Source organism: Gymnoscopelus microlampas (genome assembly GCF_963454915.1).
Source record: "Gymnoscopelus microlampas genome assembly, chromosome: 4".
NCBI lineage: Eukaryota > Metazoa > Chordata > Actinopteri > Myctophiformes > Myctophidae > Gymnoscopelus > Gymnoscopelus microlampas.
The window spans coordinates 10,078,704-10,105,231 of record NC_139941.1 but is presented as its reverse complement, the minus strand read 5'-3'; the positions used below and the strand labels follow the sequence as shown (position 1 = coordinate 10,105,231).

The following is a 26,528-nucleotide window of genomic DNA, read 5'->3' as shown; positions in this document are numbered from 1 at the left end:
ATGTGAGTAGCCTACTTCTTTACAGCTTTCTGAGTGACACACTGTACTTGACTTTCTCCTGGCTGTCTGGGATCAGCGGGATTATGGGTAGAGGGAATCATTCTCGCTCGCACGCATGCAGGCACGCACGCAAACACACACACACACACACACACGTTTGATTTACTATACTTGCAAAGACATCAACATTTCAGAATGGATTTTTTTTTTGTTTGTTTTAACCCATTCGATCCGGGAAAGCATCTCTGTCATTTTAAGATTTCTTTGGCTATTCAAAAATAGCAGATATACAAGCTCATAGCGCGGCACCGAGTGCCGCGCTATGAGCTTGTATATCTGCTATTTTTGAAAATTCATTAACATTTGCGCAAATCTTTGAATATGTATTTTTTAAAGAGAACATTTGTAAAATATGTTGTTCAAGGGACGCCCCCAGAAGCAAAGATTTGAGTTACAAATAAAGTGAAATAAATGATATATTCAAAGATTTGCAAGAATTTGCACGATTTTTCAAAAATAGCAGACAAGCACGCGCTATGAGCTTGTATATCTGCTATTTTTGAATAGCCAAAGAAATCTAAAATGACAAAGCATTCCCGGATAAAGCCAAAGTTAGCAGATCTACAAGTAGATTTTTTGGTGTGTGACCCCCGACCCCTAAACCTAACCTCTATATGTCTATTCCTAACCGGAGTCTTTTCTTAATTGAAAGCCCAACTCCCAAAATGTCCTCACAATGATACATTCTCCAATTCTACTATACTTGCGGGGACGTTTGGCCCTCACAAGTACACACACACACACACACACACACACACACACACACTGTATTGATAATATAACATCAATATGTTATATTAAGAAGCCCCCAGCCTCCCATCCTTCAAAACTGCTCTCAAAAAAACAGCACTTCAATATGGCTTACCCCAGCTAACTGCACACCCCTTGTTTCACTGTTACATTGTTTTTATTGATTTTACTCTAGACACATAGCTTTTTTTTGTAATGCGTGTTTTATATATATATATATATATATATATATATATATATATATATATATATTTTTTTCCTACGTTATTTTTGTTGTTCTCTCCTACCCCCATGTAAAGCGTGTTTGGGTACTTAAATAGTAGTTCACCTCCAAAATGACTTTTTTCTATCCATTAGTCACCCCATGGAGACTTGAATTCATGGATGTTTTTTTATTCTTGTCGCATTTCTAAGTCAATAATTTGATAGGTAGGAGACACAAAGAGTCTCCTTTGTGTCTCCTACCGGAACCGCTGCCTACCGGTCAAATCATCAAATGATTGGCTTAGGAATGAAACAAAAAACAAAAAAATATCAATTAATTCAAGTCTCCATGGTGTGACTAATCAATAGAAAAAAAGGAATTTGGGGTGAACTACCCCTTTAAATCTGAGATATATTATTAATACATGTTTTTTTTTAAACTGCAATTAAAAAAAACCTTCATGGTAGGTTTTCTTTCAAATCCTGAACAATTAGTTTTTATTGTGATAAATAGGAACATAAAAGTATATTGATCCAAGCCGGAACACGATCGATCGATTGCTCATTAAAATAAACATGCTCTGAAAACGCCTTTGGGCGGCCGTGTTAAGTGGTAGTATGAGTCATATGTAATATGAGTAGAGCCACCCAGCAGTGGAAAACACAACTTTTCATTTTACAATCTGCAATAATTTATTCGCACAAATGTTTTATCCAAGGACTCAGACACACACACACACACACACACACACACACACACACACACACACACACACTAGGGCATTCACGAATAGTGATTTTTAGTATTCGAATTATTCGACCTATAAGTATTCGAATATTCGATTAATCGATTTGATTATAAAAAATAAAATAATAAAAAAATAAAAAATAAAAAAAATAAAAAGTTTTTTTTTTTTTTTTTTTTTTCAATGACATTGATGACTGGACTCAAGGAATGCGAGTTGACGTCACACCAGAGCTCACAGCTGCGTGTCTGCTGCAGAAAAGCCACTAAAAAAAAAAAATCTAAAAAAAAAAAAAAAAAAAACTTTTTTTTTTTTTTTTTTTTTTATCGAATAATCGAATAGTGGTTTGATAGTCGAATAGTCGGTTTGATAGTCGAATATTCGAATATTCGACTATTCTGTTAATGCCCTAACACACACACACACTTGAACTTTGTTCCATGTAGCTCATTTCTTATTGAAAAGTCTCTTACTTCCTCAGCCGGTGTAAATATTTCAGGCTTCTTCTTTTCATTATAAATAAGGAACAATACTATTTCAGTGAGGGACACGAGAGAGAGAGAGAGAGAGAGATGTAGGCAAAGGTGGGAGAGAGAGGGAAAGAGAAAGACGGGGAGAAAGGGAGAGGTGTGTGTGTGTGTGTGTGTGTGTGTGTGTGTGTGTGTGTGTGTGTCTGTGTGTCTGTGTGTCTGTGTGTCTGTGTGTGTGTGTGTGTGTGTGTGTGTGTGTGTGTGTCTCTCTCTCTCTCTCTATACTAGTGAGGACCAAATGTCCCGACAAGTATATAGTAGAATTTGAGAAATAGACCTTAAGCTAAATTCTTTAATGGTTAAAAAAAACTAAATACGTTTAGAAATAGGCTTAAAAAAAAGAAATAGGCTTAAAATTGTCGGAGTTCGGGATAGGAATAGGCATTTAGAGGTTAGGTTTAGGGGTTGGGGGTTCGAGTTTTTTTTATCACTTTTATACTAGTTATACATTATAATTGTGTGGCGATCTTTTTCGGCTATTGTCAGCTATATCCAATGCTGTCCTAAAAAGTTGAGGTCCTCACAAGTACAGTAATGTGTGTGTGTGTGTGTGTGTGTGTGTGTGTGTGTGTGTGTGTGTGTGTGTGTGTGTGTGTGTGTGTGTGTGTGTGTGTGTGTGTGTGTGTGTGTGTGTGTGTGTGTGTGTGTGTGTGAGAGAGAGAGAGAAAAGGAAGTCTAGTCAGTCAGACAGTGTCAGGGTGTTATGTCACGTCTCACAGGAAAGGGACAGTGCTTAATATACACTCGTGGGCACACTGTTGTTGCAAAGGGCCGTAAATAGCAGATCTACATGCTGACAACGTGTTTGTGACCCTGCTATTTCCAGCACGCGACGTAGTAATGAATCAGACTTGTTACGAGGCCACTCACCAAAAAGGACAGCTGTGAGACGGGAACCACAGAGATCCTTTCTGATCTCTCACTGGTGGAAACTGTTTCTTTTTCTTTTTCAGATAACCTTGGATGCATGTTAACCGATTCAATCCGGGGACGCATCTGTGTCATTTTAGATTTCTTTGGGCTATTCAAAAATAGCAGATCTACAAGCCGCGCTATGAGCTTGTAGATCTGCTTTTTTTTTTTTATCGTGAACATTTGTGCAAATCTTTGAATATATATTCTACAAACAGTTTTTTGAAAAAGAAGTTGGTGCTCCAACTTTTCCATGTCAAGGACCCCCAAAATGATGTATATGTGGCCGCGGACCCCCATCTCAAAATCTGTTCTTCCAAGGACCCCCAGAAGCACAGATCGGAGTTAAAAATGTTCGCTTTAAAACAGTTTTTTTGAAAATAGCAGATCTACAAGCTCATAGCGCGTCACTCGGTGCCGCGCTATGAGCTTGTATGTCTGCCATTTTTGAATGGCCAAAGAAATCTAAAATGAACGCGTTCCCGGTCTTAAAGGGTTAAAGGAATACTTCATCCTAAAAAAAAATACGTATTTTCTATCAATTACTCACCCATGAAGCCTTGAATACGTGGAGATAATTGGATTAAATAATGGAATATTGGCTGAGGAATGTGACAAAAACTAAGAAATCTCCACATATTCAAGGCCTCATGGGGTGTAAATTCACTAAAGTTCAGTGTTGGAAAGTAACTAAGTACATTTACTCAAGTACTGTACATGAGTACAATTGTGCGGTACAATCCGCCATTGTCAAAGTGAAGAAATTGGAAGGAAGACAAGTTTCACAATACGCAGTTTGAAAATCCACATCCCACGCCTCCCTGCACTGAGTGCACTCCATTCCCAGCATATGAGAGAGAGAGAGAGGTCCAGAACAGCATATGAGAGAGAGAGAGAGAGAGAGAGAGAGAGAGAGGTCCAGAACAGAGGATAGAGAGCAGAGATTTCATTATAAGTGAAGTTTAATCTTCAAAGTCGCAGGGAGCCGGGCGCTGCTACCCAGGGATTCCCTATCGCAGAAAACGACCTTTTCAGCTGACATCAATCTGACAGAGGACACTAGACAGTTATACTTTGTCGTACGACAGTGTCCCGCGCTGAAGAAAAAAATAAAGCTGCTCTACAACAACCTCACAACGCGTCGCAAACGCGTGAGTGTGACCTTGACCTTTGAGTAGCCAACACCTTTTTCTCCCAAAAATGTTTTATCTAAATGTTACAGTTACTGTATACAACCTTTAAATTCTGGAATATTTAAATATCTGACCTTTATTTTCTGGCAAAGAGATTTGGTGTGGATGAAAAAGCGCAAAAGTAAGTAAGAGCCCACTCAGTTTAGTCTAGAGCAGGGGGTCTTCAACGTTTTTAAGCCCAAGGACCCCTTAGCTGAGGGAGAGATGAAGCAGGGACCCCCCCCCCACTGTATAAAATTGTGTTGAAGATCTTTCAGATTTCATAGATAGCTTCATAGACTAGTTTGACAGCACTATGATCAGAGTTGGATTCATATTAATGTGTGTTCAGACATTGATTTAACCACTTAAATGCTCATTACTTAGTAAACTTGAACTTTCACACTGACCTACTTAATCTACTCTTTTTCCCCCTCTACTCCAAACATCTTGGCCAAAAATAGCAAATCTACAAGCTCACAACGCCTCGCACTGCGAGGCGTTGTGAGCTTGTAGATCTGCTATTTTCGGCTAATGTTCCCCTCAGAATAGGGATGCTAAGGTTCAAAGTAAAACAAATATGATCTTATCACACAAATATTTGGCCCTCCCTGTAGTAACTCTGAGGAACCCCTAGGGATCACGGACCCCCGGTTGAAGACACCTGGTCTAGAGGGTTCAAGTGCCCATTTAAGTGTCAGGCACCTCAGCTGTGGAACCTTCTCCCAGTCTCAGTCCGTGAAGCAGACACACTCTGTATATTTAAGACTAGATTAAAAACCTTTCTCTATGATAAAGCCTATAGCCGAAGTGTATAGACTCAGTCACCCTATAGTCATCCTCTCTCCCCTTCCCCTCCCCACCTCCCCCCCTTTCTCCTCTCTCCTCTCGTCCTCTCTCTTCTCGTCCTCCCTTGTGGTTGTGTGGGTTTGTGTCCCATTGGTACAATCGTAATTAACCCTGTACGGATTCAATCTCTAGTAAGGCCTGCCACTAATTCTACACCCGGGGACCCGGGGACCCGCTCCCCGGAGTTTCTTTTATCTCCCACGTCGCAGGTCCATGGACTGTCACTACGGACCCCCAGCTGCGGCTCAAGACTGTGACTGCGGACCGGGCCTCTCCATGGAGCACGACCGTGGATTTCTACTACACTACACTATACCACTACACTATACTGTATATTATCTTAACATTCTTATATTATACCATTATATACTGCATACACATTATTGCTGTACTATATTATATTATCATATACTATCTTACACTATTATATTTGCTACTATTGTTATTGTTACTACTTGTACTGTATCTCTTTCTGTCTCTCCTCTGTCTCTCCCTCTCTCTCTCTTCTTTCCCCCGACACGGTCGAGGCAGAAGGCCACCACCCTAGAGCCTAGGGTCTTGCCTGACGTTTCTTCCAGTTAAGAGGAAGTTTTTCGTTGCCACTGTCGCAAAATTGCTTGCTCAGGGTGGGATTGTCGGGTCTCTTCTCTACATGTAAAGTGTCTTGAGACAACTTGTTGTGATTTGACACTTTAATAAAATTGAATTGAATTGAATGTGGTTGAACTTGACTTCAGCTCCACAATACTGTGCTGTGTTCTTCCATCCCCGTCCTGCTACAGTAATGGCACCAACCATCATCACCCTCGCAAAATGACACGCTTCACAAACAGTGCTGGCACACGGACGTTCTTAAACTCCAAACAGTGGAATGATCAAACACACTGTACACACAACAACACAGCATTCTCGGGGGTGAAAATCAATGTTAGTAAACAAACTTGATGCTGCATGACCCGTGTTGACACTATGCACATCCCACTTCAATCCAATCCAATGCACTTTATTGGCTCCAGACTCCAGAGTGCACAAGACTAACTGAAAATACACCATCTACAAGAAAATAGCCAGTCTACAAGCTTGATTACTGGTAGCCAATCTACAAGAAAATAGCCAGTCTACAAGCTTGATTACTGGTAGCCAATCTACAAGAAAATAGCCAGTCTGCAAGCTTGATTACTGGTAGCCAATCTACAAGAAAATAGCCAGTCTGCAAGCTTGATTACTGGTAGACAATCTACAAGAAAATGGCCGGTCTACAAGCTTGATTACTGGTAGCCAATCTACAAGAAAATAGCCAGTCTACGAGCTTGATTACTGGTAGTCAATCTACAAAGAAAATAACCAGTCTACAAGTTTGATTGCCCAATTTACAAGAAAATAGCCTATCTTACAAGCTCAAATAGCTGATCTATAAGAAAATGTCCTTTGTTCAAGCTCAAATAGCCAATCTATCAGCTCAAAAGGCTGATCTACAAGCTTAAATGATTTAATTCATTTGATTATGCAATATGTCTTCCAGTACAGTACAGTATATTATATAATACACAGAAGTCCCTGCCAAAAGTTGAATTACATGTATTAATATTATATAAACGACAGATGTCGATTACACATGTTCACATCATATAAAACACCAGTTTCGATTGCGGTCAGAATTTGAATTTCTCCTTCTCTCCCTCATTCAAAGCATTCAAATCCAGACAGACTGGTCTCGTCGCTACGCCACACCGACCTCGGTCTCTGAGAAGCAAACAAGACGGCGTATCACATGACGTATCACATGACAAATCTGGCCAGGGTGCATAGTGGACATACCAACATTTCTGAGAGGGGTAAACGAACGCTCCCTTTCATATCTCATATGCTGGATTTGCAGGCTTGTGGACAGCTGTATTCATAAAGAGCTAAAACAAAATGATAACCACCTAATACTGTTTCAATCAACTGTAAATAACACAAATATATATATGGTGTTGTCCATCTGAGACACAAGAGCAGCTAGTAATTTAAGTGTCCAGACAGACAACATTCCATGTGGGCCATTATTACAGGCTCTGCCACTGACTACACTTCCCAGCAACCCCCAGACATGTTCAGGCCACTGGGTATCCCCCACAATGCATTACGCTGTTCGACTTAAATCGTGGACGCTCCGGGGTTGAATTGCGCACAAAGCCATCATACCGTGTCTCAAAATTACAGTAATTCCACACGACTTAAATTTGCAGATAAAACAGCAATTAAACAGCAATTATAGCGGGGAAAAAAGAGAAAACAAAAACTCAAAAAGGGGCATTAATATTATACGGTAAGAGGTCATGTATTTCATTTCATCTATAAATGAATGTTAAAGTGCCTCGACTTGATTATTCTTTTGAAATGGGGCAGCCAAAGAAGAGTAACACAGCTTAAGAAGCGATAATGGAACATGCATTCATATTTAAAAGTGTGCTAGCTCCCTAATGTCTGACGTATTTTCATTATGTGTTAATTAGTGGTGGGCTGAACCCATTTATTACGGAGGCATTCCTTTGTAGCTTTTCAGCCCTCATGCATGCATACAATCTCTAAAGCCTTCCATTGGAGGCAGTAATTACAGTGAGGGGACATATAAAGACAGTCATTTTGGTATCTAGAACTCTTCCCAGGCCTTTCTAAAAAGTACAGGAGCACAGAGGTCAACCGCGGCTCAACCAGAGCGCAGACAGGAGAGGAAAAATAATGAACGCATTAACGACTCGTTGTGTAGTTGTGTAGCGGAGTGCATCGCCCATGGGAACTAGGTGGCGTACGTGTGTGTGTGTGTGTGTGTGTGTGTGTGTGTGTGTGTGTGTGTGTGTGTGTGTGTGTGTGTGTGTGTGTGTGTGTGTGTGTGTGTGTGTGTGTGTGTGTGTGTGCGTGTGTGTGTGTACTTGTATTACTATGTGCCCACAAGTATAGCAGAGAAATAGACATAGTGAGGTCAATTCTCCTGGTCTTCGCAAGAGAAAGGCTTGTTTTAAAGTAAAAACATTTTTAGAGTTAGGCCTTACAATTAGGTACAAATTCAGGTTGGGATTAGGGTTAGGATTGATGGGACCAAATGGGCCTGTAAAGGTCGATTTGGTTCCATTTGTACACTCTGAGCGACAGACCCAGGATCCATTTGGTTCCTATTAACTGTCAATAATTTAGCTGAGGAGTGGGGACCCCCTGGAACCCCCTAAGAAGGACCCCTAGGGGTTTCCCGGACCCCAATTTTGAGAACGATTGATTTATATATATATACACAAACACAGCTGGCATGACGAAATGCCTACCTGGTCTTGAAAGCGAACAGCCATCTTGACGCACCGGTAAAGGCAGATGGACAGAAGAACAGACGGCAGCATTTACCATGAACGGGTAGACGGACAGACGGTGGCGTTTACCATGAACGGCTACAGAAACCAGCCAAGACAGAGGGCCCGAGAAACAACATCCTGATCCGCATCCACCAACCCCCCCCCCCCCCCCCCCCCCCAACGCGTTTAAGACACTAGAGACTATGAAGAAGGCTGCAACACCTAATCAAAGTCATCAATTTAGTCGATCGTTATAAATGTTGAAATTTTCCCCAAAAAAGACACCAAAAATAGCAGATCTACAAGCTCAGAACGTGCCGCGAAGCGATTACGCTGTTCCCTCGTAGATCTGCTATTCTTGTAGGACACCGTTGTAAGGCAAAGAATAATTGGGCTGTTAATAAGACTAATTGATTTAGCCGATTATAAAAAAATACATGAGGGTTTTTGCGTCGATTCGTTTAAATATATATTTTTTTATCCCCTTCTCGATTAGTCGATTAATCAAAAAAGTGATCGATGCGATAACTGCTGAGGAGATAATCGATAGGCGCAGCCCTGGAAGAGAAAGTGTCCGACCGAATGGAACGCAGACTATCCTTTGCACACCTGTTGTGCTGCTACAGTGCATCTCACGCTGATGGACAAGGAACGCAAGAGGAGAGCGGCGGAGTGGAGTTACACACAGACACGTTCCCCCGCACTGATACGTTGCCCCCAGCTGACTAGCGTGGACCAATGGAATGCCACCTGAGACAAGAGTAGTGGTGACCTGATGGGGCGCCGGGACAGTAACCCAACCCAGCTCTGTGTCAGCGCACGCCGGCGTGGATCCCATATATCCGCCTGTGGCACCGAGACAAAAAAACACTCAGGTTCAACTCCAAAACAATGCCATGATGCACCTCCATGCATGCATGCCCGTCGAGTAATGTTTACATCAGCGGTTCTCAAACGTTTTCATGTCAAGGGCCGACAAAATCATATGTATTTGGCCGCAGACCCCCAATTCAAAATATTTTGTTCCAGAGACCCCCAGAAGCAAAGATTTGAGTTACAAATTTTCGCTTTAAAAAAATATATATACAGACACGCTTTGTACGTGCTATGAGCTTGTAGATCTGCTATTTTTGAATAGCCAAATTATAAAAGGTTAAAATGGTTAAAATTATTGTGATTCTATATTAACACATTTTGCTGGGGACCCCCCCCCCCAAGGACCCATGGTGGTCCCCAAACCCCACTTTGAGAACCAACGGTCTACATTACTTTGCCAATTACTGAGGCCCAAAATGCTTGCTAGTGAGGTCTTCAACCTCCACAAAAATGTTCATATTTCTCGGTTCCCTTCATTCGGAAGTTTCGGAACTAAAAAAGGTGTCTGCCCGCACCCAGTACAAAACACTGATGCTGGCCTACAAGGCAACCAAAAGGCATGGTGGTACCCCCATACCTTCAAGACATGATCCAACCCCTACAGCCCCTCCCGCTCACTTAGATCGGCTAACACAGGAATGCCGTACGAATACTTCCCTAAAACACACAGGTTCACTCCCAGTTTGTTGCCGTAGTCTGAAGAAGACTCCCCACTACAGACTCCACCTCAACCCCTAGGGCATACACAGTATAAGTAATTTAAGGACTTTGAGACACCTGTAAAATGATTATAAGAAGATTTTAATAAACTAATAATAAGACCATTACTACGTCAAAAGTAACCAACAAACTATACTATTAAAAAAATATCAGTTTGGCTATTTTCACAATATTTATCTGTGGAACCGAGTCAAACTAAGTTGAATCCCTCAACTCCTACAATTCCAAGTGCTTGTCAGGGTGGGGGGTCCCAGTTCAAATATGATTATTTGGGGGGGGGTCGCAGCCTGAAAAGCTGGGGAGCCCTAGGGAGTACTTCAGTCTTCTTGATGCTATTTTTCTATGCAGATACATCTTGGTTTCTTCTTTCGGTGAGCGATGCCGTCGCGCAACAAATTGTAAATCAGGCTTCCAATCTAATCCAGGGAAAGATTCGACAGATGGTAATCTGTTTGGTTCTGCGGATCCACTGACTCCCTTTAAAAAAATCCCACAGTAGTTCTGTGGATGAACTCCCCTTTAAAAGCCCCACAGTTGTTCTGATAACAAACTCAAACCACAAGAAAAGACTCTGTAAAAAGAGTTTACAGAGGAGGAGGAGGAGGAGATGGGATCTGTCAACTTCTGTCAGAATCAGATAGGAGTGGATTCCTGTCAGGATCAAAACAGCTCAAGTATGAAGTCAGGAATACAGCCAGCGGAACACGCCCTTGATGTGGAAAATGAGATGAGACAACTTGTGTGTGTGTGTGTGTGTGTGTGTGTGTCTCTCCCTCCTCCGTGTGTGTGTGTGTGTGTGTGTGTGTGTGTGTGTGTGCGTGTGTGTGTGGGGGGGGGGGGGGGGTGCGCGCGTCTCTCTATCGCTCTCCGTGTGTGTGTGTGTGTGTGTGTGTGTGTGTGTGTGTGTGTGTGTGTGTGTGTGTGTGTGTGTGTGTGTGTGTGTGTGTGTGTGTGTGTGTGTGTGTGTGTGTGTGTGTGTGTGTGTGTGTGTGTGTGTGTGTGTGCGTCTTCCCCCTCAGAGCACATGTGGAATGTCTTTAAAGTCGAGCGGAGAGGAGATGATGAGGCTGATATTATTAAATCCTCTTCCTGCAATCAGCTGCCATCTCCCCCATCCCCCCCCCCCCCCCCATATCCCCTTGCAACCACAACCTCCAGTCTAAACATCTCTCCTGTCGTGTTCTTTGACTGACAGCTAGTTTTCCCCCACAAATATTAAACTTTTCCAGAAATGTTTCAACATTTTTCAAAAGAATTTCAGATTTTTTTAAAATAATTTAAAAAAAAAAGAAATACAATCCACAAATAAAAAACTAAAACTTTTAAGAAATGTTCAAAATAGCAGATCCAGAATTCCAGATAGTGGCCAATATGTCGGCCATTTCAATATATCGGTCAGGCTCTAATCAAGGCTGGCTGAAAAAAAACAAAAAGGTGTTCTCATTGCTGTCTGCCCTCTCTCATGTATCAGTCTCACGCTCACACTCACACTCACACTCACACACGCATGTTATGAGCACTGAGCAGGTGAGAACCATCCGGCAGAGAGGAGAGCATTAGGTCACAAGTGTTTGTTCACCTCCCATCTCAACAGCAGAAGCTCTGAAAAGGTCAAAAGCACACTGCTGCACTGATCCACAATGCTGCCTGCAGCACGCATGCTCTCAAACAGCCACAAATGTTCACGTTTTTTTACACTCTTTTTGCGCTCCCTTCATTGGCTTCTGCTTGCTGCCCATACCCAGTAGGCTACACAACACTGATGCTGGCCTACAAGACTACCAAAGTCATGACACCCCCATACCTTCAAGACCCCGATTATAACCCTTCCCGCTCACTTCACCGAACACTGGAATGCTGTACGAGCCTTCCCTTAACACCCTGGACAACACTCCACGCATCCTAGACATGGGGTCTTCAACAGGGAGTCCGGGACTCCTAGGGGGTCCTCAGAGCTACTATAGGGGTCCGCCAAATATTTGTGTGATAGGATTTTTTTCATTAACCACTTGAACCCTAGAATCCCTATTCTGAGGGGAACATTAGCCGAAAATAGCAGATCTACAAGCTCACAACGTCACAACGGCTCCCAAGCTGTGGAATAAACTCACCCATTGCAGTCAGAACTAGTGCACACTCACTCCCAATGTTCCACCTCACCCCCAAGCACTCACCTCTTCAGACTCCACCTCACCCCCTAGCACTCACCTCTTCAGACTCCACCTCACCCCTTGTATCCCTTGTCGTCACCTTTGTCCGATAGATGCTACTACAGTATGCAGAGCTGTCACTACTGTAGGGCACTTGTTCTTATGTTTTTCTCTCTTAGACTTGTTTTGTCTCTACCACAAATGTAGAGAATGGTATTTAGATAGCATGTTGTTTAGACAGACGCTAGGTGCATTGTTTACCTGTCATCCTATAGTTTCCAAGCACATAATGTTATCTAGATAGCATCCACCAGGATGCCATTGTTCACCTGGCATCATCCTACATTGTTCTCTCTGCACTCTATTTATGTGACTATATACGGAGTAGAGTTCATGTTTACCCTGCTCATTCTGATCTCACACTTCTTAAGTCGCTCCGGATAAGAGCATCCGCTAAAAGCCAAACTTTTAAATTGTCATGAGGCGCCACAGGCCAGCTGAACGCACAGCGAGCCCCAGCTAAAGAGCAAACAGCTCACAGGGCTGCATAAGCCATTAAGGCCTGAGGTTCCCATTCCATTCTAAATCCTAACAGTTTTCTGAAAACTTATGTCACTATATCAGTGGTGCTCAACCTTTTCATGTCAAGGACCCCCAAAATGATATGTATTTGGCCGCGGACCCCAATCTGAAAATATGTTGTTCTAGGGACCCCCAGAAGCAAAGATTTGAGTTAAAAATGTTGGCTTCAAAATATGTATATTCAAAGATTTGCACAAATGTTCAAGATTTTTCAAAAATAGCAGATCTACAAGCTCATAGCGCGGCACCGAGTGCCGCGCTATGAGCTTGTATATCTGCCATTTTGAATAGCCAAAGCATAAAATAGCAGTTTAAGTGGTTACACAAATGCGGTCCCGGTTTTAATGGGATAATGAAGGCAGAGGAATCCACAGTACGCGAAAACAGTGCACTCATTAATAACACAGTGACATCATCACAATGGGACCAGTCAGACAGACAGACAGAAAAGACGGAATGAAGACATAGAGAGAAAAAACAACACCACCATAGAGAAAGGAAGGCAGATGATGGGGGGGTGTTCTAAATGAAAGGGGGACTTGTTTCAGTGGTTCTCTAAAGCGGGTCATTGTCTAAAGTAAACAATAAACCAAACCAAAGCATAACAGCACTTGAACAATCGGTCCTTGTGCTTGGAGTGCTGTGAGCTTATAAAACGACAGCGTTGGATGTGCTTTAGGGACGAGCCGTGGAGGACTGCGCTCCGCTTAATCTGAAGGCCCCGTTCTGTCTCCAGAGATCGAGAAGACTCGAATGAGAAAGGCCCAGACTGTTATTTTCAAGACTTGACCGAGTTAGCGCTGTGTAGCTCAAGCACGTCCACGCGCGAGATCGTCTGAACATAGCCGATCTACTTGCTACTGTAACACCCCACAAGTATTGTCAACTTCGACCTGCAAGTGAGAAACTCAAAGTGGGCAAGTTGAGGCACAGCTGTTTACAAAGCAAGGGGGGGGGGGAAATAAATTGATCAGCCCAAATGTGACACGAAAGCTTAACGTCTGAGAGGTGGAACTGCAGGGCCAATGCCATTGGATACTGGAGCTGTGTGAAGACAAGTGGCACATATATTTTCCTTTTGACTCAAGTGTAATATTACTCCTCTTATCAAAACCCCGGTAGAAAATGACAAAATGTACCTATCAGTAAAGCCATAACGATTAACTAATGTAGCTATTTTATTTAGCATAGCAGTCTCAGTTGGTATGCGAGCACACACGTGTTTGTGCAGTGTGCGCACACGCACGAGCGCTTGTTCAGTGTGTGTATGTGGTTAGATTGGTGAGTCAAGAAGGAGGGGGCGTCGCAATTTGCGAGCCATGGTCAAGTCTTTGGAGCCAGCCAAAAAGGTTGAGAACCACTGGTGTAATGGACCCAAAAAATAAATGAACACCCCTGAAAGTTACAGGTCAATTCTGACACTTTCAGAGTTAAATGAACACATTCATTTTGGTGTGCAGGTTTATGCCTCTCCCCGGTCAACTGATACTAATGTGCGTCTCCCATGAAGAGCGTTTGATAAACTTCCACATTCCAGTAAGGGATAAACACAGTGTTGTGATTTAGGTCATAAATGAGTAAATAAATCAGATCAGATGGGGTCGAGCGTGGCTTTGCCCTTTGGCCGACAGGGTGTGGTCAGTGTGTTGGACCCTGTGAGTCTCTCTGTAAAGGGAAGTCTCTCTGTAAACCGTTCCGCCCTCCACGCTTCCTGCCATTCCTCAGATAACACATGAGCAACATGCACGTGCACGTGCACACGCCTTGCTGCATGAGCCACATGCATGCATGCACATACAAACACCTTACTGCCACGAGCCACATACACGCGCACATACACACGCCTTACAGCATGAGCAACATGCACGCACATACACACACATACACACGCCTTACAGCATGAGCAACATGCACGCACATACACACACATGCCTTACAGCATGAGCAACATGCACGCACTTACACACGCCTTACAGCATGAGCAACATGCACGCACATACACACACACATGCACACGCCTTACAGCATGAGCAACATGCACGCACATACACACGCCTTACAGCATGAGCAACATGCACGCACATACACACACATACACACGCCTTAAAGCATGAGCAACATGCACGCACGCACATACAGTACACACGCCTTACAGCATGAGCAACATGCACGCACATACACACACATACACACGCCTTACAGCATGAGCAACATGCACGCACATACACACACATGCCTTACAGCATGAGCAACATGCACGCACATACACACACATGCCTTACAGCATGAGCAACATACACGCACATACAGTACACACACATACACACACCTTACAGCATGAGCAACATGCACGCACATACACACACATACACGCCTTACAGCATGAGCAACATGCACGCACATACACACATACACACGCCTTACAGCATGAGCAACATGCACGCACATACACACACATACACGCCTTACAGCATGAGCAACATGCACGCACATACACACACATACACGCCTTACAGCATGAGCAACATGCACATATTCCAACACCCTATCACACCATTGCCTTTTATTATTTGTATATTTGACCTGCTTGTATTTGTACATTGTCATCCTAACTAAGCATCTTGGCTATAATCTTGACATAAGGTGAAATATACTATATAGATACACAAAGTTTCTGCCCGACAGCGAGGATATACTGTATTTCACTGCACTCATATTTTGGGGGGGTTTTCTTTGGGATATCTTCGGGCAGTGTTTCACAACCTGGGGTCTGGGCTCCCTTTGGCCGGGTGCCATACAGTATCTATCACAGTAGGGGGGGGAGGTGTGAGGCCTTGTCTGTTTGGAAGCAGTCCAACAGTTGCACCATATCAAAACTAACTCCCACAAGAAACATCGTTCTGGAGCACACACACAACATATTCTTTTGTGGTTTAAAAGATTAGCCAAAACAGCAGATCTACAACAGTTAGTTAGGGGTAAGGGGGGGGGTGGGGGGGGCATTTAGGGGTTAAGTGTCTTGCTCAGGGACACTTCCGACACAGACCGGGGGCCGGGAGGTGAACCAATGACCTTGTGATTACCAGATGGTCTCTCTCTGATCTGTTTGAGTTATTCTTTCCTTTCACAGTATTTCTGTTCTTCGTCCCTTTCCTGAAAACTACACATTTTGGCGCTTTCACCCACTTCTTTACACATGTAAATCTGTGATGTAACAGTATGAGTTGACACCAAATTTCTCGACTCTCGAGCTGAAAAGCTGACAATGTGGCAAGCGACTCCCATGGATAGAAGTAAATTCAGCTGACATGATTACACAGGGAGACGCAAATAAAACAAACCATGTATTCAAATTTACACATGGGGCAAGCACAAATGAATGCACGCGCACGCACGCACACACACACACACACACACACACATACACACACACACACAAAGCCACACCCAGCATAGTCAAATCATCCACATATCTCTTCTCTTCTGACTCCAGTTAATCAAATGTTTAACATAAAAAACACTGCTTTAGCACTGTAAGCTCTTAAATACATATGATATCATCATTGTTGAGAAAACCTTACAGTACATCTCCATATTCCATCTTTTTTATGTTTATTTTTTCATAAATTGATGCTGTATTTAATATTTAATGAGTGTTAAGTACCAAACATAGCCAATCTACAAGTTATAAGTTTTAAATACAAACAATTATTTACAAATCATTATAATTATTATTATAGGTGAAAGCCTATAATGACATGTCCAAAATAGGGAGGCCAGGTTGAAAGTGTGTCTGTGGGTTTAATACATATTGAAACAATGAAAAGTATTAACAAGAGCTTGTGACTAAATAATAAGAACTACATTGGATCCATTGGAACACAGGTTCTTTGTTCCATATCGTGAAAAGTAACATCCAAGGCTTCAGCCTGACAGTGACTGTACTATATGATGTTAAGACAGGATCAAAAGTGTAAAATATCCAAAGGGCAAAAACAAAAGAATGTTTTGATTCAAAGTGGAATTAATAAGGACAGGTGGTGTTTCTCCCTTCAAAGGGAAAGTCTATTTATATAACTCATTTAAAATTCAAAACCAGTGGTGGACAAAATACTCTGATTTTTTTAATCAAGTAAAAGTATCAATACCGAAAATAGAGGAACTTCAGTTTACTTGAGTAAAACGTATAAATTATGTTTAGTAATTATATTTGCAGTGCCAAAGTAAAAAAAAAAGATCTATAAGCTCAAAACGTGTCGCATCATGTCTTGTAAAATATCATCATGTATAAAATAGGGCTTAATTGGTTAATGTATATGTTTTGTAATCATTATTAAAATCTACAAAGTAACTTGCAATTAAAGGTGTCAAATAACTGTAGTGGAGTAAAAGTTACAATACTCGCCTCTGAGATGTAATGGATAAGAGTATGGAAAAATGAACATACTCAAGTGAAGTAAAAGTACCTCAAAATTGTACTTAAGTAACAGTACTTGAGTAAATGTTACTTTCCACCACTGTCCAGAGGGCTAAACAAAGGAGCATGTTTTGATTCAGTGAAGACAAAGAGGCATTGTGGAATTAATAAGGACAGGTGCTGTTTTCCCTTCAAAGGGAAAGTCTATTTATAGAGCTCATTTCAAATTCAAAACCAGTGGTTGAAGAAAAAAAAAAGCGAAGATTTTTTACTTCAGTAAAAGTATCAATACCAAAACAGAGAAATACTCTTACTATACTTTTGTACCAAAGTAAAACTACTCATTATGAATGGCCCAAAATGTGCAACTTCTTTTGAAAATAGCTGATCTACAAGCTTACAGATCTCCTTTTTTATATAGACAAAGTATAAAATAGGCCGTAATTGGTTAATGTATGTTTCCTAATAGTATAAGTAATATTACAAATAATAATGATACCGAAATAGAGAAATACTCTAAGTAGGTAGAAATGCCTGTGTCTCCCTTCAAAAGGGAAAGTCTATTTATAGAAGTCATTTCAAATTCAAATCCAAACAGAAATCCGTTCCGTTGGCTGGACGATTACTGTACACGGTTGCCATGCCCTGGATGGACGGTTGCTAAGGGGAAGTGGGTGTCAGTTCCTCTTCCCTGGAAGTATGTCCTGTTTGTGTCCTCAGGCACACACGCAACAGGAACTAAAATAGCAAGCGAGCGCGCGCACGCACACACACACACACACACAGGCGTTTGGACAAATCAATGACATGTAATTACACCAGTGGGTGAGCGGAGTGGTGACACATGCAGCAGGCTTGTCAAGGTTTAGAGGAACACCTAAATACAGCGCATGTTAGCTGGTGTGTGTGTGTGTGTGTGTGTGTGTGTGTGTGTGTGTGTGTGTGTGTGTGTGTGTGTGTGTGTGTGTGTGTGTGTGTGTGTGTCTGTGTGTGTGTGTGTGTGTGTGTGTGTCTGTGTGTGTGTCTGTGTGTCTGTGTGTGTGTGTGTGTGTGTGTGTGTGTGTGTTCCAATCCACACAAACTTAACAGGCATGAGTTCATGGGTTCAAATCCGGTTCATGTCCAATGTGACCCTGGCTACGAGATGCCCTCCTGACTACAAGATGCCACCATGCCACCCTGGCTACAAGATACCATCCTGCCACCCTGGCTACAAGATACCATCCTGCCACCCTGGCTACAAGATACCACCCTGGCTATAAGATGGCATCCTGCCAGCCTGGCTACAAGATACCAACCACAGCCAGTCACTGCTGGCTGAAAAACTCAAGCTGCTGCAGAGCTGCTGGGTTCAGTGTGTGAACCAAGTCATGAAGTGACTGTCTAAAAGCCTGGATTATATTTAGTTGTGCGCCTGTGATCATGTGCACCGAAAATAGCCAATCTACAAGCTCCACAAGATCTACACGACACCACAAAGCAGTGGCACCGGTAATAACAGGACAGACATACTCCTGACAGGAGAGTGTAAATCTAGCACTGCTGTCACTGGCACTCTGTGTGTGTGTGTGTGTGTGTGTGTGTGTGTGTGTGTGTGTGTGTGTGTGTGTGTGTGTGTGTGTGTGTGTAGAATTTGAGAAATGCCAAGTACTCATTTTCCTGCAGTGTCGTCACAAGAGAAATGGTTGTTTTATTGAGAAAAAAAAAGGAATACTCAAATACGGTACTTGAGTAAATGTACTTTGTTACTTCCCACCAGTGGCAGTACAAGGCACAGGAGCGTCTTCAGCGACATGTCATTAAGTTGCATGAGGCCAGTGGCTGCTTCACACAGTGGACGATGGATGGCGTCAGCACAGTTGTCACCTGCATGGCACACAGCTGCTGGCCTGCTTGACTTGAGGTCACGCATGCTAATGATCACATGTGAATCTTCAGTGCATACGCGTACACGTAGGGCTGTCTGTCACGACCATGACATTTTAGCTGATGATTAATTGTCGTACAAGTATTGGCGATTAATGATTTAATTGTGTTTTGTTTGATGTTTTGCATTGAACATTGGAGCATATGAATCAAAATGACATTTCCATTCACCTGTTAGGCTTTGTAAACCAATATTGCACAGGGCAGATATGACTTAAATATGCACAGAAATGACTGACAATGACTGGCGCCAATAATCAAAATAGATATAATTTCAAAAATGTTAAAAGAAATAGCGCAAATAACTGATCTACAAGCTCACAATATGTTGCGGTGCGTTGTGAGCTATTTTAACTATAATGTCAACACAAGACTTTATACAGAAGAATGGAAACAATTCTGATGATTTTAACTGTGATTAGGTCAAATAAATGGGATCAGGCTATTATAATTTGCGACAGGCCTATCTATGTACATGTAGTTGATATGTAGGCTGTAAAATTCTGAGTATTTCCCTAAGTCTGAGAGTTAAACCGGTCCATCTTCACACCGAGAGTGTAAAATAAAGGGACACTCTCGATGAGTTGTACGCCGTCCTGTTGAATGACCTGCACCGTCCCAGTCTGGACAGACATGTCCAAAGTCTGGTCCCGTGGCCATTGGCATATAGTGGCATGAGGGCAGATTTTATATGGCTCGCAGCTTCCTTCCTAAAATGTATTATTTATAGCCCACCAGTATAGTCATGTGAAATTCATATTTCATGCATTGAAGTTTCTGAGTGTTTTCAAATTAACCTTGGCAGATCTCTCAGTAGAATTTACAAGGATTCCTAACTGCTTATTACTTTATGCTGTTTCATTCTCAAGATGTGAAAGAAACACTTTTGGGGTTTTCTTTTTGTAGAGACCTTTTCACACCTGGTTATATTTAGCTACACTGTCATTTGAACAGAAGACAATTTATTGTACTGTACATAGACGATTTCTGGGGTTGAGTGATTTGCCATGGGCAAATATTGTGCACGTTTTGTTAATACAAACTTCAATCTATCGAAACTTCAGTCCAACATGGCTTTCATTGGCCAGGTAATGATGTCATTTGCCAGTAAATGATGTAATTTGCAAGACCCAACCAGTCAGAAGCAGCCTTGTACAGACGCACACCCACAGTCAGCCCAAACTGTGCTTTTCTGCAACATAATAACATTGTAAAATGTAACAGTGGTTTAGCTTGATTATCAGACTGAAGCTTCGTGAAGGTTGAAGAAGTGAAGCAGTCCACTCAGTGGAGTGGACGGGGTCTATGGTCTGGTGGTTCACATACTTTTTTACACATACTTTTTCATGTATTTGGCCACAGACGCCCATCTGAAAAAATGTGTCCCAGGGGCACCCATAAAAGATTTGTGTTGTTAAAATGTTGGCTTTTTTAAATATTTGTGGAAGATTTTTTGAAAATAGCAGATCTACAAGCTCACCGTGTGACGTGTTATGCTATTTTCAAATAGCTATATCCCGGTGGATCACGGAGTAAGAGTATACCATATACTAAAGTCCTTCCCAATGTAGAGCTGTCACGATTACAAATTTAAGTTGACGATTAATTGTCACTCAAATAATTGCGATTAAGAATTTAATTGTGTGTTTGGCATTGAACATTGGAATATATGAATACAAATACAATTTCTGTTTGACTTAGGCTTCGTAATCAAAAATTGCACAGGGCAGATATATGGCAAATAACTAATAATATAATATACATTTTATACATGTAAAGAAAAAGCTGAAATTGCAGATCTACAAGCTTACAACGCGTCACAAAATAAGAAGAAAATATATGACAAATTTTCAACATGGAAACGATTATGACGATTATGCAAAGATAATTTTGATTATCTAAAATAATTGCGACTAGACGATTATGTAATAATTGTGACAGGCCTATCCCAAAGATGACCTGGGTTCAAATCTGTCCGAGAGACTCTCTACTGCATGTCACACTCTCTCTCACTAGCCAAATTCCAATACCCAAATCTCTACTCACTCGCTCACCCACACTCGGTCCTCTGAAATAGTTTTGTCCCACATGGACATTTGCTTTTGGAGGAGGCCGAGACCGGAGAGCGAGTGATCTCCCCAAGCCGCTTGGAGCGTCAAACAGCGAGTGCACGTCGAAACTTTGTTCTGCGTGCTCATGCTAAAATGTAAACATGACGCGCCTGCATGCGTGTGCCGTGTGGGGTTTGACGGTGACCCACTTGATTGAACTGCAGAGACACTGAAGTGCATTTATACACATCATTCGGAATAACAGTGATCAAAGCTAATGATGCAATAAATTAACCCATTACGACCGGGAAAGCATCTGTCATTTTAGATATTAACCACTTTAACCATTATCTTGTACTTTGGCTATTCAAAGCAAATAGCAGATATACAAGCTCATAGCGCAGCACAGGGCGCTATGAGCTTGTAGATCTGCAATTTTTTTTTTTATCTTGAAAGTTTGCGCAAATCTTTGAATATATATTTTTTAAAGTGAACATTTGTAACTCAGATCTTTGCTTCTGGGGGTTCTACAAATGTCTTCTAAATCCTAACAGTTTTTTGAAAAAAAAACTTATGTTGCTATAATCTGTAGTTCTCAAACATTTTCATCTCAAGGGCCCCCAAAATGATACCCCACAGAAGCAAAGATTTGAGTTGAAATATATACATTCAAAGATTTGCAAAAAAATTCAAGATTTTTCAAAAATAGCAAATCTACAAGTTCAAAGCACGGCACTCGGTGCCGCGCTATGAGCTTGTATATCTATATCTTGTTGTGCGAGAATGCATGTCAAACAGCTCATATATGAGAAACAAAGCATCTAATGTACAACGTGAAATGCAGGAGTAGCGAGTGAGTGAGCAGGCAGGAGTGAGGAATTGGAATGTGGCTGTCAGTCCAGACGGCCTGATTCCTCCGGACTCGCATATAATCCTCTCCTCCACGCTCGGAGGCGGGACTAATGCGCAAGTGGAGTGAGCGAGTGTGGAAGTTGGGGTATTGGAATTTGGCTACTTTCTCTCTCTTCCTGCCTCCCCCTCTCTGTCTGTCTCTCTCCCCTCTGCTCCCTGAAATAAAGCATACAATTCCATGAATAAATCTTAAATATATATATATACACAGAGAGAGAGAGAGAGAGAGAGAGAGAGAGAGAGAGAGAGAGAGAGAGAGAGAGAGAGAGAGAATATCGTTGCAGTCGGGTAGAAATCTCATATCTCCAAAACTGTTACTTTTCAGGAAAATAATTAAAAAAGAACCTGTGTTCCAAATTGCTCTAGTGTAATTATCTTGTCACAAATGCTTGTTAATACATTACATTGGTTACATATTTATAAAAAACACACACAACAGCATAGCCGCTATTGTGTTTACTTGAGTATTTCCATTTCTTGATACTTCTCCAGTACATTTTAGAGGAAAAATATGTACTTTTTTTTTTACTCTGCTACAATTATCTGACATAACTCATAATGACTAATTTCCTTTGCAGGATGAGCTGTAATGGAAAAGCGCTGGAGGTGTGTTGTGTCACAGCCGGGGGCTCCAGGCTGAGAAAGAGGAGTTTTTTTTCTTCCCATGTGGCTGTCAGAGCCCTGAATGAGGACATGGTCCTCCTTACTAGGGCTGTCACCATTACACATTTAAGTTGACCATTAATTGTCATACAAATAATTGCGATTAACTATTTAATAGTGTTTTTTTTTTGGCATTGAACAGCAACCTATGAATACACAATTAATTTCTGTTTGGTTTTATAGGCTTCATTTTCATAAATTGCACAGAGCAGATATGACAAATAACATATACAAAGAAATTACTGATTTTCCTTTTTTTTTAAATAGCGGAAATAGTTGATCTACATTACAAGCTTACAAAATGTCGTAAGCTTGTAGATCTGCCATTTCTGTTAAAGTATTTTCTGGAAATGCATGAAACCGTTTCAACATGGAAACGATTATGACGATTATGGCGATTATGTAATAATTTGTGACAGGCCTACTACTCATAAATAAATGAAAATAATCAAACAAAAACAATTTATTTTTACATTCAAGAACACTATTTCCTGGCTGCTTCTCAGCAACTCAGTATTAACCCCTTGACTGCTCTGACACCGGTTAGCAGGGGCTGTTCTGTTGTTTTAATATTAGATGGCAATCGATTCTATTCTATAGCTATTTTCCCCTCATGCACTCTGAAACCTTCAGGGAAGAAAATCAGTGGCACTGGATGTAGCAGCATATCCAGTATCTTTAACCATTTAACCAATTAAAGTACTTGACTCCGACTGTTCTCAACTGTCAGCCATTTAACCATTTATACCCTATATTACATTGACCGGGGTCCCCCAGTGGTCTATACTGGGTCGCCTCCACGTTTCCCTCTACACTAAATCACTTTGCCGAAAATAGCCGACCTAATAGCCGCTTTGTGTTATTAAAAAAGTGCTGTGTGAGCGATGTTTGTTTTTGTTTAAAAATACAATTAAATAGCTCTATACAGTTTTCTGATAGCAATCATTGTTTGTTCAGTAACAGGTCTCTCCAGCTCTTTAGTAACAAGGTGGTACACAAAATGTATCCTATCAGGATGCCATTTGAATATAGTTTTAACTTTTTTTAAACCACTATATATATATATATATATATATATATATATATATATATATATATATATATATATATATATATATATCCCTTACAGCACCAACAGCACATAAAGTATATAAAATCTGTACTGCTTACTAACCTTTACCAGCTGCAAAATTCAATTGATGAACACATCAATACTAATTACAATGAATACACTATTGTGAAATGGACCATTCTGCATTTTGGTACAGTATGTATAGTTATGCCAATACTAACTTTTTTTTTTTTTTTTTACAATACTTTTTTGCACAAGTAACATTTTGAGTTTTACTTGATTATTACGTTGTAGTATTGCAACTTTTAATTAATAATAATACAATCTGAATAATTTAAATGTTATTTAATTTAAATCAACACAAAGAGTCCAATTGGTTCCATTTGTACACTCTCATAGATAAATCAACACTAGAGATTGTACATTTTGTGTGGCGGCCAACTATTGAACTAGACTAGGGCAGTGGTTCTCAAACATTGTATTTGGCTCGCCGCAAGCAACTCTTAGATTCTATTTTTAATATCTGGAATCTAGAGTTGCAATACCAACCCTTGACAGCCCATACATGCAAACAGAAAAGTCCGATCTGATTGTATTAAACAACATTAAACTCACCAACATTGCAGCTGTACGGAAAGCTTGAATTATCCTCTATCTGCAAAGTTTTGTTTCATAAAAATCCACCGTAGACATGTTGTGAGCTACTTTCTGTCAATAAATTCCATGCATTTTTCTAAATATTGGAGTTTGTAAGCGCTCGTGGGAAATGACTCAACGGTCCTGCGTACCACCTGTTTCTAAATTGCACATGATGCAGGAGGCAGCAGGATGTTGACTCCAAACTTCAACACTTAGAAAAATAATCACCTGCACAGAATTTATTGACAGAAAGTATCTCATTAACATGTCTATGGTGGATTTTTATGAAACAAAAACTTTGCATATAGAAAGAGGATAATTCAAGCTTTCCGTACAGCTGCAATGTTGGTAAGTTTAACGTTGTTTAATACAATCAGATAGGACTTTTCTGTTTGGATGTATGGGCTGTCAAGGGTTGGTATTGTAACTCTAGAGTCCATTCCAGATATTAAAAATATAATCTAAGAATTGCTTGTGGCTAGTATTTGGCCACAGACCACCGTTGGAAAAGATGCTGAGCCAGGGACTCCCATAAGAGAAGATTTGCCAACATTTTTCAAAAACAGCCAAACTACATGATGCTGATGCTTGTAAAGCTGCTGTTATATACAGTATATAATATAATATACAATATAATAGTCAAAATAATGAGGCTTAAATGTTTAAACTGTTACTATTTTTTGCTGTGGACCCCCTAGAACATTTTAAGGAGCAGTGAACTAGAGTACACGCATTTCATATCTAGTGAAGTGTTCCTATTGGTGGAGAGTCCGGAACACACAACAGGTGTATCGACAGGGGCTGGAAGGTGATTGGCTACCGTCAGAGCAACACCTACCCGAACACTTTACCAATACATAAAGTAAATAAACAAACACCAAACTAAAAGTTAACGTGATTTATACTTCGTCGGGTGCCTTTATAATCTCTCTTTTTACTTGTTAATCAACTACAAGTATGTGAAAGCTTTAGTTACAAGTTACTTTGTAGATTTAGATCATTATTAGACCACAACACACACTAACCACTTACGCCCTATTGTATAGTTCAAATATTCAAAAATAGCCGATGTACAAGCTCACAACGCGTCAAAACGCATCGCATTGTGAGTTTGTAGATTGGCTATTTTTATCGGGCAACAGAAAGAAACCCGTTGGGAAAGCCTTGGGGTTTCTATTAACTGCTCTCGAGTCCTCCGTTCCGGTTCTAGAGCCCGCCCTACTGTATCCGGTCATTCCCCACGCACACATACATTGACGCACCATTTCCGTATCCGCTCCAAAGACCCGGACCGGATGCTGCTACATGATAAACTAATCGGAACCCACCCACCCACCACCGAGGCACCGACACAAACTTACCCCGACGCTGTCGCTCTTGCTGCGGTATCCTCCTCCGCCTTTTACGGGCATTCTGGTTCCGTCGAGCCCCGAAAACAGTCGCTGTGCGGCGGCGAAATCTTTGCTAAAGCGTGGGTTCTGCCTTCTCTGTGTGTCTAGTTAGGTGAAGTAATGAAACATGGCTGTTTCATAAACAGCAGCAGCTCCAGAGCAGACAGCGGTGTGACAGCTCTCCTCTCCCCGACTCTCATAACCCTCTCCCTGGGAGAGACACTTTGAACAAGCCCCGGTCTCCCGATACCACAGCTAAGGGGGGGGTCTCTTCATTTTAACAAACACCAGTGTTATGTGTTGTGAACGTGTAATGAAAATGAAAAACAATAATACGACTTAATAACTAAAACATATTGAAACAATAACTTTATAATGGATTCATGTTTGCTTTATCTGATTACGCTTTATTTGACAGCTCCCCGGCCTCCCCCGTAAACGCGTGAATGGTACGCCCCGGCCCCGGTGGGAGGGAGTGTGAGAGAGAGAGAGAGGGAGGCGTTGATTTATTATGTGAAAGTTTATATTATAAACATTGTGACGCACTGTTATGTACAGTTCAAATGTCTATTAAAAAAAA

At 41.3% G+C, this 26,528-nt stretch overlaps 1 protein-coding gene across 1 annotated transcript in view; it reads right to left on the bottom strand.

Annotated features, from left to right (window-relative positions):
* Positions 1-26,181, bottom strand: part of LOC311043926 (tight junction protein 2-like) — a 72,885-nt gene extending 46,704 nt beyond the window's left edge. The window contains exon 1 of the mRNA XM_084055350.1: positions 25,919-26,181. Coding sequence (XP_083911476.1) covers positions 25,919-25,969 — 51 coding nt within the window. The 5' untranslated portion in view covers positions 25,970-26,181. The remainder of the gene's footprint in view (positions 1-25,918) is intronic.
* Positions 26,182-26,528: the final 347 nt, after the last annotated feature.